Genomic DNA, 18,668 nt, shown 5'->3' with positions numbered 1-18,668 from the left:
TATGGTTCAGTAGTTCAGGACGTGGGTTTATATCCCTTTATTGTTTTGGTTTAGTAGATCAGGAAGAGGGTTTATATCCCTTTATTGTTTTGGTTTAGTAGTTCAGGAAGTGGGCTTCATATCCCTTTATTGTTTTGGTTTNCTGGTGTGATCGAGATTGAGAATCCGAACAGAGTGAAACAGAAAATGAAGAAAGCCTCTCAACTTGATACTGTAGCAGGTATTCAAGTTTGAGGGGCATAAGAAAATTGACATTGACACCAACTGAGTCTAAATTTTTCCCTATATATTTATCTAATAAAGGTGAAGTAAATATTGGTTAACCATTAAAGACAAATTTAGATAAGCCCCAGTTGTTCTGGCGTGAACGAGAGGAACTGGATAAACAGAAAGCTAAACTACATTATATTATGTTTAGATAAGCCCCAGTTGTCCCGGCGTGAACGAGAGGAACTGGATAAACAGAAAGCTAAACTACATTATCAAAAAATGCACGCTGCTGGTAAAACAGAAGAAGCAAGAGCAGATTTGGCCAGGCTTGCGATCATAAGGTATTTAGGAATATATATATTATAAAGTAGTAAGCTTCCTGCTTCTTGCGCCTGGAGGCGGTCTGGGGGGTCCATAGCGGGGCCTCTTTTTCAGATTTCATTTCTCTATGTTTCCTTATGTTAGTTTGTTTGCATGTTCGATATAAGTCAAGAAAAATCTATTCCATGCAAGGTTGGTTTCCCAAGCTAGTACTTCATTTAATGTATAACTATAAATATATTAGAAGTTCTAAAATATAAGCTGACCGAAAAATGTATTAAAAAGATTTGCTCAAATCTGAAAAATTTGTTGATGCTTTTTAGTCTCCCCTAATACATAATAACACAATAGAGATTTAACCCATCTTAATTCCTTAAACCGGGGTCGTAAATATTTTCAATTATTTTCCGTGCTAACTGATGAAAAGTCGAGTTTATTTCAGCCCTTTCGGTAGATTTGTTTATCTTTCCTTAAAATAATTTATTTCCAGATAATGATGTCAAAAACTTTTATTATTTTTAGAAAGCAACGCGAGGAAGCTGCATTGAAACGTGAAGCTGATATCAAAGCAAAAGAAGAAGCATCCAAGGCCAAACAAACCGCAACTGCCAAAGCCCTCGGAAAGAAATAATATGTCCGTCTGGACAGACGAATCTATCTCCGGACGGACGAATCTGTTCTCGGTGCTGGACGGACGAATCTATAGAGCCTCGTCTTAAAGGGATTGCTAACGTATTTTTAGTTAAACTCATTTTTAGTAAGATCCATAAAGGATATTCAGAAGTATTCTGTCTGGAAATTGATAAATGTGTGGCCACGCTTTTAAAGAAGTGGGTTGTTTTTCGGTTATAGTTACATTTATATATATATATAGTTAGTTATAGTTAATGAGAATCCTTCATGGCACTGTTTTACTAATGTAACACTAAAAATACTTTGACAGTTATATTTAAGAAAAACTATCTTACAATGTGATTTAATCGCACTCCAGTATAGTTTATTCATCTTGTGTTCATCTTCATTCTTCATCCTGGGTTAGGGTCTTGTATCTTTTAGGCTTATAATAAAACCTTTGAATTTTATCTTACATTTTTTGATACGACAGATGTTCAAGAAACGTGGTCTATTTCTATTAATGTGAAATGGTGAATGCTCCGTGCACTTAGTATAAATAAACTACATCGTTCATATTAACTAACAACTATTCTACATATTTACCCATTAAAAATATTTACGAGTTTCTGCCCCCCCCCCCAATCACCCAATCACCCAATCATCACCATCATGCCAATAGCTCAGAGTCAAGTTATCATAACAATATCTCACATTGTATTCTTAATATTCCTTGTGTTTCAAAATGGTGGCGCCAATTTAACGATTTTCAAAATATTTTCAGATGACATAATGAACCATCTTGCATCTCTCAAATGAAGGTAAGATAGTGTAGCTAGCTTTTGGTTAGTGTTTGTAAAGTGGGTGGAGGGGGGGGGGGATTAGATAATAATGGACTGTAAGCATAATTTTAAGTGACTCTCGATTCCAAACGGTTCCCATTATCTGAGATAAATTGTGAATTGAAATTTGTTTTCATTTTTCCAGGTTTAAAAGTGATTAGATAATTCCTATATGTCAGCCTGCAGTAGAGATGCGCAAGGAGAAACAGTTTAAAATAATCAGTTTTCATAACTATAAATATTGATATCTACTAACTAGTTATTATTTGAGCAGACAAAGCATTGTCATTTGAGGGTTACTTTAAACTACGCTTATAGTCCCTTAAACAGTATTTCGCATCATTGATTTGAGTTAATTTTTTAATTTTTACACAAAAAAGACCGATTAATTTATTATTCGAGAAGGATAATGGCGGAAAGTGAACGGAAAAGACAACTTTCTGAATCTTCCGATTCTGAAGACGACCAAAAGAAAACAGCCAGGTACAACCCCTGTTGTCTTCTGTAACCTATAATCTAGCGCCTTACAAAATTTAAAAGCTTATTATGATGTGGAATTGATTTACAGAGAGTCCAGTGGATTTTTTATAACGAATATTTGATTTGACTGGTTAAATGAATGATGAATGTAAAGAATGATTCTTTAATAGACTGATTGACTGAATGAATGATTGATTGTTTGATAGGCATGATTTATTAAGTGATAAGTTGGTTGAGTGATTGATTTACTCGTTGAGTAATAGTTGAATGATGATTGATTGACTGGTTGATTGATTGATGAATCTAGGATTGATGAAGACAGTTCTGCCTCTGATCTGACCGAAGTAACAGATTCCGAATCATCTTCTGACTCCGACTCCTCCGGATCCAGTTCAAGTTCATCCTCAAGGTAACCATTTTAACTTGTCGTAAAGGGACTGGTAACGGTATTTCAAGTAAACCTTTTAATGGTAAAATGTCTGATTTACTTCAGTACTAAACCTTTTTCTGAGTAAGCTCTGTTTGAGGTTAACGTCTGTTCCCCATTCATAAGTCATACTCTTTTCCCTTCGTTCGGAAAAATCCATTTTTCATATTATATATACATAGATACATAGATACATAGGTACATAGGTACATAGGTACATAGGTACATAGGTACATAGGTACATAGGTACAAAGGTACATAGGTACATAGATATATAGATACATAGATAAATATTCAGTTTAAGTAGTAATCTTATTATGTCGGTTTGTTTGTATGTCTGATCACTAATGAAGATCCCCTTGACTGATTTGCCTCGAACATAGATTGGGGGAGTGTTCTTAGCTAAATTTTGAATTGAGTGGGTTGACATTTTAAGCGGAAGTTTAGTTTCCAGGCAACGCTGGGTTCCCAAGCTAATGTTATTGTATAATTTTTTTTTAATATTTGTAGTAGTTGTCTGATCACTAATGAAGATCCCCTTGACTGATTTGCCTCGAACATAGATTGGGGGAGTGTTCTTAACTAAATTTTGAATTGAGTGGGTTGACATTTTAAGCGGAAGTTTAGTTTCCAGGCAAAGCTGGGTTCCCAAGCTAATGTTATTGTATAATTATTTTTTTAATATTTGTAGTAGTGGAAGCGATGAGACTTCTAAACCGTGCTCCCAGGGCAAAGTTAAATTAGGAAAGCAGAAGAACGGAGATATTGATCCTTCTCCCAACCCTAAACACAGCCATCCTCCTCCTCACAACACTTCAGGAGTTGAACTCACTGATTCTCTTGCTCCGGAACCATCTGAAACCTTGAATCTGAACCCTAATGAATCCTCAGCCAATTCTCAACACAGCATAAAGAAAAATTCTCAGAAGAATTCTCAGTTGGAACAAAATTGCCAGAATTCTTCACTGGTTAGTCGTTTCTTGCACTTTTTATCTGTTAAATGTTAATCTAGTTTTTGGTTTGTAACTTTTTCTCCCTCCTGTTTATTGTTTATTCTCCCTCCTGTTTATTGTATAATCTCCTTCATTTTTACTGTATAATCTCCCTCCTGTTTATTATATAATCTCCCTCCTGTTTATTGTATAATCTCCTTCCTGTTTATTGTATAATCTCCTTCCTGTTTATTGTTTTATCTTCCATCTTCTTATTGTTTAATCTCCCTCCTGTTTATTGTATAATCTCCTTACTGTTGTTTGTTAAATCTTCCATTTTTTTATTGTTTAATCTCCCTCCTGTTTATTTTTTAATCTCCCTCCTGTTTATTGTTTAATCTCCCTCCTGTTTATTACATAATCTCCCTCCTGTTTATTGTATAATCTCCTTCCAGTTTATTGTATAATCTCCTTCCTGTTTATTGTTTTATCTTCCATCTTTCTATTGTTTAATCTCCTTCCTGTTGGTTGTTAAATCTTCCATTTTTTTATTGTTTAATCTCCCTCCTGTTAATTGTTTAATCTTCCTTCTTTTTATTGTTTAATCTTCTTCATGTTGATTGTTTAATCTTCCATCTTTTTATTGTTTAATCTCCCTCCTGTTTATTGTTTAACCCTCATGTTTATTTTTCAATCTCTTTCTGTTTATTGTTTAATCTCCTTCCTATTTTTTGTTTAATCTGCCTCCTGTTCATTGTTTAATCTTCCTCTCTACTATTAATTGTTAATTCTTTCTTCTCAAAAATGATGAATCTGTTTTGTTCAGGCTGCATCTGATACTATGGACAGTAGAACTGACAACGATCTTGAAACTGAAACAGAAAACTGCCTGGACAACACTACAGATAAACAAGTAATGATCACAACAAATAACTCGGCAGATATTCTGTTGGACTCACTATCAGATACTTCTTTTAATACTTTACCAGATAATTCTTCTAAACCAGATACTAAACTAAATAACTGTATGGAAACAGAAGCAGATAACTGTCTGGAAACAGGAGCAGGCAAATGTCTGGAATCAGAAACAGGCAACTGTCTGGGAACAGGAACAGATGGGAATTTTAACCTGGACGAGATTCAGCAGTTTCTAGCTGGAGGAGATGAGGGGTTTGTAGACCCAGTGTTTGTAGATCACGAGGACTCTCAGAATGCTGCAGATCTCGACCAGCTGGTCTTCGAGACAGAGAAGGATAATCAAGAGGAAAATAAATCATATGAGAAACACATATTTTTTTATATTATTTTCATTCGGCATTTTTGTTGGATGTTATAGACGATTTTTTAATCATTGACTTCAATCAGAACCTTTTTTGGTTTAATTTGGTTAGATTTGATCCGAGCTGTTGATTTCCGGTTGATTTTATTACATTTGATCTAATTTGTTTTTGATCCAACAACATTATTTGATTTAATCCAACAATATTGATTGATTTCCAGGAGGTAGATAATTTTTTAAATGATCCCCGTCTCGGGATAATCTGCTCAAATTCAGCATCCCTGGCAACTTCTAAAGAAGGTAATTCCATTTTGATTCATTAATTGATTAATTTTTTATCATCATTTTGTTTGTTTCTGTTAAAAGTAAACTTGGTATGTGAAAATTACAATATTTTACGGTTGAGGAGGTGGGAATTACAATTTTTTACGGTTGAGGTGGAAATTAGAGAAACGGACTTAACATAAATGCTTACATAGTACATACAACTTCCTTTCATTTCACTCATCTGTCTTAGTTCTATTGAGAAATGTATTATTACAAAAGTTGTATGTTTAATTAACTTTATATTTTAAAATTATTTATTTTAAATCAAAATGTCACTAACACTTCTTTTACAGAAAAAATACACAGAGACAATCTCTCTTCATTGTGGGATTTAACAGAATATCCTGCTAACTTTAACAGAATATCCTGCTAACTTTAACAGAATATCCTGCTAACTTTAACAGAATATCCTGCTAACTTTAACAGAATATCCTGCTAACTTTTGATATTTCAGGTTCTGTTAACCTTAATGAATTCGAGGACGGAGAATTAGAAAGTACTCCTGAACCCTGCCTTTCCTTAGGACCTAGTTCTTCTCCGGACCCTAGTCAAGCTCTCCTGACTCCGGACCCTAAACATTCTTTATCCGAGGAACCTAAACCTCTCGCAAACCTTGCTCAGATATCCAGTCAAGAATCCAACCTCAAAAAACCAGATCCGGTCCAACCTGCTCCAAAGGAGTCGGGAGCAGAATCAAAACCCATCCCTGTCGAGGGTTCAGTGTCTTGCAGCAGGTCTCGGAGTAAACCTGAACTCTTGTCCCGTCCTAGTCAATCCTCTCTCAAACCAGCGCTCTCCGAACCTGAATCCGATCATGAACATGATAAATCCAGAAAACGAAAGAAATTGAAGAAACGCCGCGACGTTAAAATTACCGGAAGTGATGAGTCGGACGAAGACGAAATGCCGCGTACAAAGTCCAAGAAAAAGCGGAAAGATAAGAGTCCGAACCATTCTACAGTCGACAAATCTAAAACCAGAGATTCCTATATTAATAGAAACAAGTTAGTTAATAAAGTTACAATTGGCATTTCCGGAACTACGGCACATGGAGTCAAGCCTGGAGCTGTACCCGAACCTGTACCTGGAGTAGTACCTGGAGCTCGGGATCAGAAATCGTCAGGTTCCCACGCGGAGAGAAAGCTTTCCGCCGTATCCGAACCTAAGCCTGGTCGGGATGCAAAGCCAAAGTTTTCATCCCAAACTGTTACATCACGTGATAACAAGTATTCCACGTCTTCCAAACTAGATAAAATTTTACCACCACCGCTGCCGCCTATCGTTGCCGGCCCGTCTCAACCCAAACTCCCTGCCGTACCCGCCGCCATATCAACCTCTCCGACTCGTCCTTCAGAGCCTTCAAGTTCAAACCATCCTAGTTCAAACTCATTGGTGCATATACCTAAACCTTCCAACCGACCTGGAGGATCAAAACTCAAGACGGATCCATGTGATGCATCCTCTCCGGCTTTGAGTGATGATGGATCCTCGGAGAGGGATTGTGTATTGAAGGACCCGGCCGAGAGTATGGAGGAGGAGGGGAAAGTTGAGGTAAAGAAAACTTATTACATCTGCGCAAAATGAATTTAATCGGCAAATTTTCTTTTTATTTGAAACTTTATTGAAAGTGCATCGTCAAAAAAAATAATTGTTTATTTAATACAAATTGAAAAAGTTTCTGAGCAAGATTTTTCCTTTGTTTCTATTGCCTTATTCCTATTGTGACAGATTTTATGGACCAAGATAGTATTTGTGGTAGATTTTATGGACCAAGATACTATTTGTGGTAGATTTTATGGACCAAGATACTATTTGCGACAGATTTTATTGAATAAGATACTGCTAGTGACAGTTTTTGCGGAGTAAGATACTATATGTGGCAAGTTTTATATTCTTAATGCTTTTAAGTTGCATTTTGAGGTTGTAATGGGCTTACAACGTTCACCCAGATTAATCCTAAATGAACCTTTTTCCTAATCCTGAAAATATAAATATTTTGAGTATTTTGAAATAAGTGAACAATCCCTTTATTAATCATATTGTTAGTGTCCACGGAAAAAGTTAAGCTTGAAGGATTACAAGGCTAAGAAGGAAGCTGAACTAGCGAGGAAAAGTGCCGAGGAGGAGGAGAGTAGTTCAGAGCATTTATCACAGGTACACTAAGCATCCCCTATTCACAACTGTACCCTTTATTTCATAGTGTTTCTATATTTATAAATGTGGAATTCCTTTTTGAAGAAGAACTAAAGGAACCTAAATTTTTGATTTTGAGGAGGTTTTAAATAAAATATAAATAAAAATAGTAGTGAACAGTACTTTTCAAAAAGTTGTGTATTAGTTTTGCAGACTTTAAACCTATATTTATACTTTCCCCTGATAAAATCGTCCATTCCAGGCCGACCTAATCATCTTATCACTTTCATCATGGATTAGTTAAGATTTTTACCGTTCATCAAAACATATTTTTCTTATTACTGTTTGGTCAAAAGTGGACCGTATTTGTATCGAGAATATTTTCTGTGGTATTATAATAAATATAATTTATTATTATTATTATTCTTAAGAATGAGACAAGTAAAGAACCGTCTCCTGAGCCCTGCAAGAGGAAAAAGCAAAGTAAAGAGAAGAGAAAGAGAGAAGTGGAAGAAGATAAGAGAGGGGAATACGTAGACGAGAGAATGGAAGAAGAAGAAGAAGAAGGAGAAGGAGAAGAAGAAGAAGAAGATGGAGAAGATGAAGAAGAGGATAATGAATTACAAAATTATACAAATGCCAGAAACAAAAATTCAGAGGTAAGAAAGATAAGATCAGAGGGGAAGTGCAGAAGTCCTCAATGAGCAATAACCGCCAAACAAATGGGTTTTGCGGCATGCGCGCTCCTCAATTGGTAATCAGACAAAAAGGCGTAACAGTAAATCGTTTATTTCTTAAAAATAAGACCATATTGACCTCTGTTAATGGTCCTATGGTGTACAGTGTACACTATTCTTAAAGCTTTCTTTATTGCTCCTCAGTTTTGAAAATAATTCTATAAATTTGCCACATGAAGCGCTAGAAATAAAATTACGTTTTTGAACCTTTGCGCTTGCGCGCTCCTCAATTAGCAATGAAGCGCTAGAAATAATTAGGTAACATAATACTTCATTTTGCTTTTGGTTTTGTTCGAGAATAGCGAGTAATAGTGATGGTTCAGGAGAGCACCGCAGGATTTACTGCAATGTAGACGGATTAACTGAACAAAAACTGAATGAAATAACGGATATAGCTTACTATATATTAATCCAAACATCTTAGTTATCTATCACTAAACAAAGGTTATCCGCATAAACACGCGTATCAAGTCTGGGTATGAAATGGGTATGAAATATTTACCTCATATTAATTCTCTTGGCACAGCCATGTTTTATCCTGCATTTCCATGTCAATGTATCCAACACTTTCTTGGTAAAGCCATGTCTAATCTTTATATAAAATATCTTAATCTCATTCTAGGTTTGTCAAATCATGAATAATTTTTAACCTAATGATTTGATTTGATTTGTTATAGATTTTGAACAGGAGTAGGTGAATACAGAAATTGAAACACTGTAAAGGTTTTTTAAAAAAATATCTTTTAATGGAGATATATATTACTTTGGGCGCGGAGAGATAATTTTTAGTAAACAGGCAGCCCGACCTTTTAGTATCTTAACTTTAATTATGTAATGTAGTCATTAAATCAGCGCATTGGATCCAAGATTTGTCTAATATAAACTTTGCCTTGTTTCTCAGTTGAAACCCCGATAGATCATTAAATTAAAATCTCAGAAAACAAGATTTTACGGTGATTTCTAATTGAGGTTGTGGAGATTACTAATTGAGGAGCGTGCATGCAACAGAACACGTTTGGGTGGTGGTGATTACTTATTGAGAACTTTTGCACTAAAGCCTTACACGAATTTTATTAAACGGAAAACAGCAATTAATTTTCTTTTTCTTTTTTATTAAGTTTGATGATGGTTGTTCCGACTACCTGGGTATAGGATTTGATATCCTGGATCAGATTGAGAACGACTCCGAAACGGACAGCAAGAGCGTCTCTTCCGGTGAGAGCATGGACGAGGAGGTGTACGACCTCCTCGAGCAGGACGTCGTCAAGACGAATGAGAGCATGGAGCACGTGGTTCTGCCGGAGGACAAGTTTATTAAGCTGGTCCTAGAGGACAGAGGTGGAGGACACTTTGATGTTTTGCCTCGAGGTTGGGTTATTGTAGTTCATCATTCAGGGATGCCAGTTTATCTTCACAAGTAAGAATTTATAATAACTGGACATTCAGGGAGCTTCACGCCCCTCTTACAATACTTACTCGATACTTGAGTGTTGATCCTCAGAGTTTCATCTAGGCATATGTAGAGGATATTTTTAGGAACTGATGATCATTTAATGGTAGAATTGTATCTTCTAGGTTTCTCTATAGATCCCAGTGATCATTGTGGAATTAATTTAGTGATCATACTTGTTTTTGAATACATTTACATTTTTGGCAGATTTGATATCTTGTTATTCCAATTCCAATATTAAATCTATTGACGGCAAAAATAAAATTAGTTCCGACACACAGACAAACCAAATATAAACATAATTTTTTAAAAATTTTATATTTCGATAAAAAAAATAAGGCTTGGAACAATTGTTTATCATACTGTTATAATATTGTTTTTAGGGAAACAAGAGTTATAACCTTGTCCCGGCCCTATGACGTTGGTGATGCTAGTGTACGGAGACATAATATTCCAATCTCATCCATCCCCTGCTATGCATACAGGTTCATTCCCATAAAATATATGCGGTCTTAACGTACGTTTGGTTTGGTTCGATTTGGTTCGATTTGGTTTGGTTTGGTTTGGTTTGGTTTGGTTTGGTTTGGTTTGGTTTGATTCGATTTGATTCTATTTGATTCTATTTGATTCGATTCGATTTGATTTGATTTTATTCGGTTTGATTCGATTCGATTTGATTCTACTCGAATATACTTTTAAATAGATTTGATTCGTTTTATTTTCAATGAGTTAGGTATAACGTGTTTATTTATCTCCAGATATAGTTCTGAGGTTCAAGAGAAGCAGCCAAGCAGCTCTGTCACCCAGACGAGCAGCTCAGATACGCAGCAAACGAGCAGATCCGACACACGATCGAGCAGCTCCAATACCCAAACTAGCAGCTCCGTGAGCCAGCCTAAACCTAGCTGTCCGGTGCAGTCTGATCTAGAAACTAATCCCAGCTCAGTAGATAAATTTAGTAAAGGTAAAATAAATAGCAAACAACTTTTAAAATCCAGCCCGGGAAATAAAGTGGTCAGCTGGCTTGATAAAGTTGTCTACAACCAACCGGGACAATAAAGTGAGGTTTGAAAATAATTTAAGCAAATGAGTAAGAATAAGGAATGAAGTGATATGAAAGGGTTAAAATGGAGATCTCCGTTTTTTCCAAAGTAATATTTTCCCGGTTTTGAAACTAAGAAGACGACATATTTTGGCAAACATTTTTTTCATTATAAAATGTTTTTATTTTAAAAATTTAATTTAATGTTTGATAATTTATCTAGGTTATAAAGTATGTCCGTTCCCTGGTGGTGGATACGGGAGGGAAAATGTTTCCCCAGACTCAACTACTATAGATCCTAATAGGTAAAGAATAAATACATTGATTCTAGAACAATCCCCCATGTTGTTGTTGTTGTTTTTTTGTTCTTTTTTTAATTGAAAGCATTTAACATTGACTGTGAAATAATAATAAAAAAATGTCTTTGATGTAGAATACACACAACTTGTATAATAAGTTTCATTATACATTATATCCGATAAAAGAATGAGTTTTGAGGGGAATTGTTAAAAATATTCCAATGTTTGCAAGTTAAAGTGACAATTTAAAACTTGACACAAAATATTTGGAAAAATATTTTTTCTTTTTATCCCTGAATGAAATTCCTTTCAGAATATTTGCAGTAATATTGTTTGTTTAGGGATGAAATGCCAATGGAGACAGATTCTACTGAGACTGAACCTGGCAGCAGTGGTTTACCAGGACCCGGGGTCGGTGAACCTGGCAGCAGTGGTTTACCAGGACCCGGGGTCGGTGAACCTGGCAGCAGTGATTTAGCACCTGGAGATAGAGATAAAGCAACAGGTCCTCAGATGGAAACTATTGAGGAGACTAGACGGGATCTGACCCCCCTGGAGGTGCAAGAGTACTGCAGGAAGGTGTTCACCTTCAAGGAGGTGGAGGTGGCCAGGTTTAAGTCATGGAAGGAGAGAAGGAAGTTTCAACGACAAGAGGGGAAGAGAAGAATGGAACTGGTAGGATTTTTATACAGAAAATACCTAATACCCATTGTCAAACTTTGTACCTTATTGTTTCTTTACGACGGGAGTTGGGTTGGGGGAGACATTTGAAAAAAATAGCTTGCCGGATGTTTTTAACATGAATTATAATAATAATTAATGGCAAACCAGAGATGGAATTTAAAGAATGTGAGCCGCGGTTTAAATCCGCCAAAACCCGGTTTAAATTTAGCGCTGGCTTAAATCTGGAAACATTTGATACAATTTTAAGTGGAACCAACCATATTTAAGCCGCGGCTTAAATTTAAACCGCCGCTCAAATTCTTTAAATTCGGCCACAGGAGTACATATTTTAAAGAATTTAAACATTTGCCAGGTTTTGTCCTTTCTCATACTTTTTAGTAAAGTTTTTGAATAATTAGACTCTACTTTCATTTATTTTACCCATTTCAGCTGAAAAAAAACTTGATGTGAATCCTTACCAACAAAAACGATTAATGGTTTTTAAAGAAAATTTACAACCAAAAGTAAGATAGATAAGATAAAGTTTATTTCTAAATTTCATGTATATTGTATATGTGTACATAACGAGTTTACAATTACGAATGGATGATTATTTTGGCAGTACAAGTAAAAAGCAATTAGGTGTAAAATAGCTTTTGGCTGCTTTAATTTTTTCCTCGCTAATTTCAATTAAATAGATTTGAGGAGTAATATTAGAGACCAGGGTGCGATTTGATCTTGTGCAAAATAGATTAAACTACACTTACTTTTTCCGCGTGCCGCACCCGTAAGTTTTAAAGCAGCGTTTTTATAATAATACCAACCCTCTGTGTAGGAGAGACCCCAGCTACCTGAGGGCACCAAGGTGCTGACCATACCTACGGTTGAGTTGACCAAGATCGATGGAACGGAGGGTGACTCCGCCATGAACCAGCAGGTCGTCAAGAAGTCGAAGAAACAGTGGGTTCTCAACCCTAACGGAAAGAGCATGGTGAGTATTTTAATGTTAAGTTTTATTGTTACTAACATTGTAACCTTCTTAAATATGTTTTTTTTTTAAAGTGAAACATGCTAACTTATTTTATGCATGTTTTTCTTGGGGGGGGGGGAGAGGCTGGGTTTTATAATCTCTGATCCCAGCTTTGATTGTTTGAAGCTTTGAAACTGAATTCGAAAAATATGACATTGTTTTTATTTACAAAAACACTGAACAGTCCCTTAACCTAAATATGTTGTATTGTATACTAGGTATGTATTCTCCACGAGTATGTTCAGCAAAGTTTAAAGTCTTATCCTAACTACAAGTTCGCAGAGCTGGATAACGCCGCCACCCCTTACTCGGCCACCGTTTACATCAACGAGATGGAATACGGCAGGGGAGTAGGTTCCAGCAAGAAGGTTGCAAAATCTAGAGCTGCAAGGTACGAACTTATTCTTATTTTTATGCGATTTTTAAAATCTATTACAATTTTTGATATTATTAATAGTAGCCTGACATATATTGCATTAACAAAAATTTTCTCAACATAAATAATATTAAACCTGCTAGTTGTCAATCAACAAGTTTTAATGATAAAAAAATTCAATAATGAATAATTAACGTCAAAGACTCTAAAGTCTAAAGTAACTGATGACTCGCCTCAAACTCTAATTTTAAACTTGAAAGTTTTGGTGGAGTCGTTAATATTATGCTTTATGCACATAAATATTATGCTGTATGCACATTAATATTATGCTGTATACACATTAATATTATGCTGTATGCACATTAATATTATGCTGTATGCACATTTGTCTCTGAAGGCTCAGAAGAGAATAAACAATTGTTTTCTCTAGACAAACCCTGGAGATGATGCTCCCGACGATCAAGGATAAGCTGCCGGAGGAGCCAGGGGAGAGAGGAGAAGATGAACCTGATCTCAAGTTCTTCAATGATATCCGTGTAGAGGATCCAAGGGTGGCGGAGCTATGCAACCGAGCCAGTGAACCCGGGCCTTTTCATATACTTGTCACGTGTTTACAGAGGTCAGTAATTGAAACCAATATTTTTGAGTACATGCAAAACAAATCAATTTGCTAAACATATCAAACACAAAAAACGTCAAAGTACAAAACAAGTATTTATTTATTTTTCTAAATTTTGTATAAGAAATTTCGTTCGTCTTATTATAGGTTTAAAGGTAACATAAGTTACTTTTCACTTGCACAGTCTTGATGGAACTAATTACTGAAGTTTTATTGAAATTCCATGATTTCTATCCACAAATTAAAACATTTGTTTTTCTCAAATGTTTTCTTACTCATTCATCTTTTGTAATTAATTAGAATTCAATATGTTTGATATATTTTGAATATTTCTGTTATATTTTTTAGTATGTTTTGTTTTTTCCTCATCATTTTTTTTGTAAAATTCTTAAATGAAGTTGCAAATAGAAAAGCTGTTAACAAATATCGGTCATCAGTATTAGACGGAAATATTCTTTTCTAAAACAAGTTTATCCCTATTTATTCTTATCTTTGCATGGTGGGGAATAAAAGATAATTTAATGGTGGAATGAAATAATTTTTCAAGAATTAACAGTTTTATTTAATATCAGAAACTACGGGGTCGGGGATACCGGTATTAAGCAGGACATGAAGCCGGCCAGGAATGGGAGGATGGAGTACATCATGTCCGTCAACAAGAGAGAGGTAAGATATTTAATGTTTCTAGGGTCTCCTCAGCCTGGGGGGGGGGGGGGTAACTTTTTTATTCTTGTAAGTAAGTAAATTTGAACTTATTTTTATTTTTAAATAGCGCTTAACCATGAACCACAAATTTCACCAGAAGCGGATCATTCATTTGATGCTCTGTACTGTTTTGCCTTACACAGTCTGCATTTGTACTGTACAGCTTGCTCTAACTGATTAGAATTCGGTCCTGTACTTGAAATGAGTTTACAATGGAACTGGCTGGGCTTCATTCTAGTTGGTTTGCTATTTTTTTTTATCAAATTAATGTATCTCACCTAAATGCTTACGAAATAAATAATAAAATTTAGATTTCTACGATTATAATTTCTCCAAGGTTTCTGTGATCTGTAAGAATAAAAAGGATGGAAAGCAGTTGGCAGCCCAGAAACTGCTCCAGCAGCTTCATCCTAATATTGGAAATTGGGGAAGCTTACTTAGGTGAGGAATATATATATTCATTATTCAAGGTTATATATTTTGATGCTCGGGGAAAAATTATTAATTTTATTTTGATATTTTTTATCACAAACTTCATTATTTTCCCTTAAAAATCCTATATTTTCCCCAGTTCAACGTATAAACCTCTTAAATAAATAAATAAATAAATAATTCTTACTTGTGATTTTTCAATGGGGTTGGAATTATTTTTTTAAGAAACCCAGCCTGCATATCTAGCTCCTACAGATAGGTTTTCCTAAATTTTTAAAAATTCCCGTTTAACTGAATGGAGAAAAAAGTTAATTCGAGCTTAAAACTGATTTGAACACTGAACAGTAAAGTGAAGATTGAATAATACAAAGTAAATTTACGTTTTACCGTAAACATTAAAATTTTCGTCATTTTTTTAGAAATTTGTTAATTTATAGATTTACAAGAAAGAAAATTTGTGGACTGCTATCATTTTACACCTGTTATTACAGTATTGGTCAAGGCTTAATCATTTCGGATTAAGGGTTGACCGCAATTATTATTTTTATTATTATTAATTCGTGTTTTATCATTTTATTACCATTAAATGTACCTTCAGAATGTACGGAAATAGGGCTTCAAGAAAACAGAAGCAAAAGAAAATGAAAGAAACAGAAGTTTTAGGTAAATCAAAGGATTTTACTCTCCTAACAATTGGTTGAATTATAAAATTTATGAAAAAAAAATATTCTTGGATCCAAATCCCTGTTTTTTATACGGATCCGGTTTAAAACAAAGAATTAAATACCACAATTAGTGGATCCGGAATCCAGATTTAGGGATTGCTAAACTGAATGGAACTATTTTTCAATAAAAGTGGCATGTTCGATTTCCAAGGTTGTCTGGTGAAGAATTCATGAAGTATCCATCAACTTTGCTGTTGATTATTTCCGATTGTGGATTCACTTGAAGTATTTTGCTTCAAAAACATGTGAGAAATTGTCTTAATTAAAAACTTTTCATGATTTCTGATTGTTGAGTGAATAAAGGTTTACAGAGTACTGTTGTGAATCAGGATTGCATCTTCTCTTTAAATGGAAGATCACTTGAAATTGTAACAACACAGTTTATTACCAATAATTAGATATCCTTTAACGTTCTTTAAAGAGAGTGTTCCCGAAAAAAGAAAGGGGGTATAGGCTTAATGCGATAAAAAAAGCGCTTTTGATCGCTACTAATCTTACTTCTATCTGTTGCGTCTATAAGGAGAAAATTGTTCAAAACGACTCACACCGAAGAACGCAGCGTCAATACAAATCAATTTAATTCCAAACATATCATTCAGATATTACATTAGTAGTCATCGATTATTTTTCGGCATTCATATATAGTTAATATTTCATAATATTTTTGATTTTATTTTAAATAATTTTCGCTGGCGCTGTATTTTCGCACATTCCTAGAAAATATGAAACTGTCGTCTTCATTATCAAAAATCCTCGGATTAGGAATAAATGTTTTCGAAAGTAACTCTCAGATCATGAAAAATACAAAATATTTTTAAATTTCAACTATTTACGAATGCGTCGAAAAATAATCGATGACTATTGTTTGTAATATCTGAATGATTTGTTTGGAATCAAAAAAATTTGTTTACGATCCGAATTGAAAGTTACATCTTTCTGATTTTGTATGGACACTACGTTCTTCGGTGTGAGTCGTTTTTAACAATTTTCTCCTTATAGCCGCCAAAGATAGAAGAAAGATTAGTAGCGATCAAAAGCGTCTTTTTATCGCATTAACTCCCTTTAACTAGATTAAAACAGTTGTATTCAGTTGAAACCAATAAAAGTAGAAATTTAATGAGTACGCCGGTTGAAGTTTAAAAGAAGTGGTTTTAATTATTCTACGTGGTTCAGTTAGCTCGCAATAACTAATAAAATATGAATCTTATAATTAATTAATTTTCAGCTCTGCAGAGTAAAAGTTCTGTTCTAAAGACAGGAAGCCATTCCATCGCAATCCTTGCCAAGCTGAAGGATGAGATGCGAAACCTTCGAGATATTCGCAACTCCTTTGTTCCTCTCGGTAAATTCCAGCCACCCGCTGGGGTCCGCCCCTCAGGCCTGGACACCGATCATCTCGATATTTAAATTTTTTTAATGCTCCCTTTTCCTCCTCAGATGGAATTATTGCAACATTCATATTACTGTCATATTGGACAAGCTCATAGAGTGAGACTTCTTTCTGACATTGTCCTGAGATGCTATGGACAATTGTTAGAGTTAGTCCTTGTCCTGACAGTGTTTTGAGATGTTTAGGACAATTTGTTGTTTGTACTGTGTAGCTTTTACTTTATGTAAGCGTACCGTGTACTAAAGTACAATTATCATTCAATAAGTTCCATCGGGGAACGACAGGACGATTATTTTTTTTCTAAATGTATTTTTTGACATTACTTGAAATTATGAATTAGTAAAATGTGTGGATAAATTTGTTCGATGTCAGTAGATACTGTACACAGTAGATACTGTACACAGTTTTTGACATTTGGACGTACAGTGTACTTTGAGTTTATAGTGAAGTACAGGTCCTTATTTAAGTTGTTACGGAGTCCTTTATGTACTGGAATTTATCGGTACTTTTTTACAGTTGTATACTAATACTCAGTATAAACAAGGTTACCCACAAAGGATGAGACTTCAGAGACGACTGTACAGAAATTATACTGTCTGTTTCCTTATATTTATGATTCCCTGCAATCTTATTTCTATCCCTGCTCCATCAATATAATCAACACTCTACTCAACCTTGGAATCTGAGATTTCAGTCTCATCCAACCTTGTAGCTATCTACAACAGTACTCGGGGGCATATTTAATAATTCATTATTTTACTTCAAATTTATAAATGAGTTACAAAAAATAACATTTTCAAACTTTCTTTTGCACGTGTAAATGTTGACATGAAAGAAAGCGTTATGAAAGTTATCTTTGTGCTGATTCAGACGAAATGTTTTCGAAGACCCATTTCTTATTTGAGTTAATTGTCCCGCCAAATGTTTCATTTCTGTTTCTGTGTAAGATGTACATAACTGAAAGGTACCCACCCCAATTACTCATATTAATATATTCGCAAAGGGCATATGTACATATCATGTACATTGTACAGGTTTTAAAGGTCAAATATCATAAATGACTCTAGTACACTGTTCAGGATAAATTAAACTGACGACACACATGGTTATGGTTTATGACCAGTTATATTATGTTCAAATTGTTTAAATAAACATGTATGTGTTGTGATCAAATGTACTTCTTTAATAAATTAGTTTTTATCTTTTAAATGTAGTTACTAGTTAGGTATTTTTCATCAAACAACAAATTCCCAAAATTTCCCAGAGTTCTGTCCCAGCTTCCATAATCTGCATCAGTTTTATTTCAATTAACTTATTTACTCCAAAGAGCTGCTAGTTCGTCTCGCAACAAACCATTGCTCTTAGAAATATGTTTTATTTAATAATTGATGATAATCGTTTGTTTTCTCGTAAAAATTTGACTTTAGAATTTTCACAGTTGAGACAATGACGGAAAAGATCAGAATAATCTAAGATATCACTTACAATCACGTCATCAGTCATTTTAAATTTTTATTTCGAGGAAAGTCTGGATATTTGTTTTTATGTGAAATTACCTAGCAAGTTAAATTTATGTATTCAATAATCTTCTCTTGGGTTTGTATTTTTTCTCAAGATCTCTTTTTCAGATCAAAATG

General features: G+C 34.6%; 2 protein-coding genes across 12 annotated transcripts; both read left to right on the top strand.

Annotated features, from left to right (window-relative positions):
* Position 1: 1 nt before the first annotated feature.
* On the top strand, positions 2 to 1,263 carry LOC111700611 (28 kDa heat- and acid-stable phosphoprotein-like). Its single transcript, XM_023471583.1, has 4 exons — positions 2 to 9; positions 99 to 220; positions 419 to 551; positions 1,054 to 1,263. The coding sequence occupies exons 1-4, from the start codon at positions 2 to 4 to the stop codon at positions 1,160 to 1,162; spliced, it is 372 nt and encodes a 123-aa protein (XP_023327351.1). The 3' UTR covers positions 1,163 to 1,263.
* Positions 1,264 to 1,462: 199 nt separating this feature from the next.
* Positions 1,463 to 18,667, top strand: LOC111700624 (serine-rich adhesin for platelets). 11 transcript variants are annotated; one of them, XM_023471596.1, is made up of 22 exons: positions 1,463 to 1,964; positions 2,391 to 2,468; positions 2,773 to 2,874; positions 3,584 to 3,860; positions 4,651 to 5,088; positions 5,325 to 5,403; positions 5,885 to 6,981; positions 7,477 to 7,584; positions 7,995 to 8,222; positions 9,419 to 9,717; positions 10,134 to 10,235; positions 10,509 to 10,714; positions 11,016 to 11,097; positions 11,433 to 11,766; positions 12,590 to 12,745; positions 13,003 to 13,175; positions 13,591 to 13,779; positions 14,352 to 14,445; positions 14,822 to 14,925; positions 15,515 to 15,579; positions 16,867 to 18,256; positions 18,592 to 18,667. In XM_023471596.1, the coding sequence occupies exons 2-21, from the start codon at positions 2,395 to 2,397 to the stop codon at positions 17,046 to 17,048; spliced, it is 4,389 nt and encodes a 1,462-aa protein (XP_023327364.1). In that variant the 5' UTR covers positions 1,463 to 1,964; positions 2,391 to 2,394; the 3' UTR covers positions 17,049 to 18,256; positions 18,592 to 18,667. The 11 variants fall into 11 exon arrangements, with proteins under 11 accessions (XP_023327364.1, XP_023327375.1, XP_023327371.1 ...); XM_023471607.1 differs by lacking the exon at positions 18,592 to 18,667 and having other exon boundaries at positions 11,433 to 11,485; positions 11,525 to 11,766; positions 16,867 to 18,235; XM_023471603.1 differs by lacking the exon at positions 18,592 to 18,667 and having other exon boundaries at positions 16,867 to 17,451; positions 18,111 to 18,235.
* Position 18,668: the final 1 nt, after the last annotated feature.

This window comes from Eurytemora carolleeae, unplaced genomic scaffold (genome assembly GCF_000591075.1).
Source record: "Eurytemora carolleeae unplaced genomic scaffold, Eaff_2.0 scaffold252, whole genome shotgun sequence".
Taxonomy (NCBI): domain Eukaryota; kingdom Metazoa; phylum Arthropoda; class Copepoda; order Calanoida; family Temoridae; genus Eurytemora; species Eurytemora carolleeae.
The sequence above is the reverse complement of the archived record's forward strand: the minus strand, read 5'-3'. Positions and strand labels throughout refer to the sequence as shown.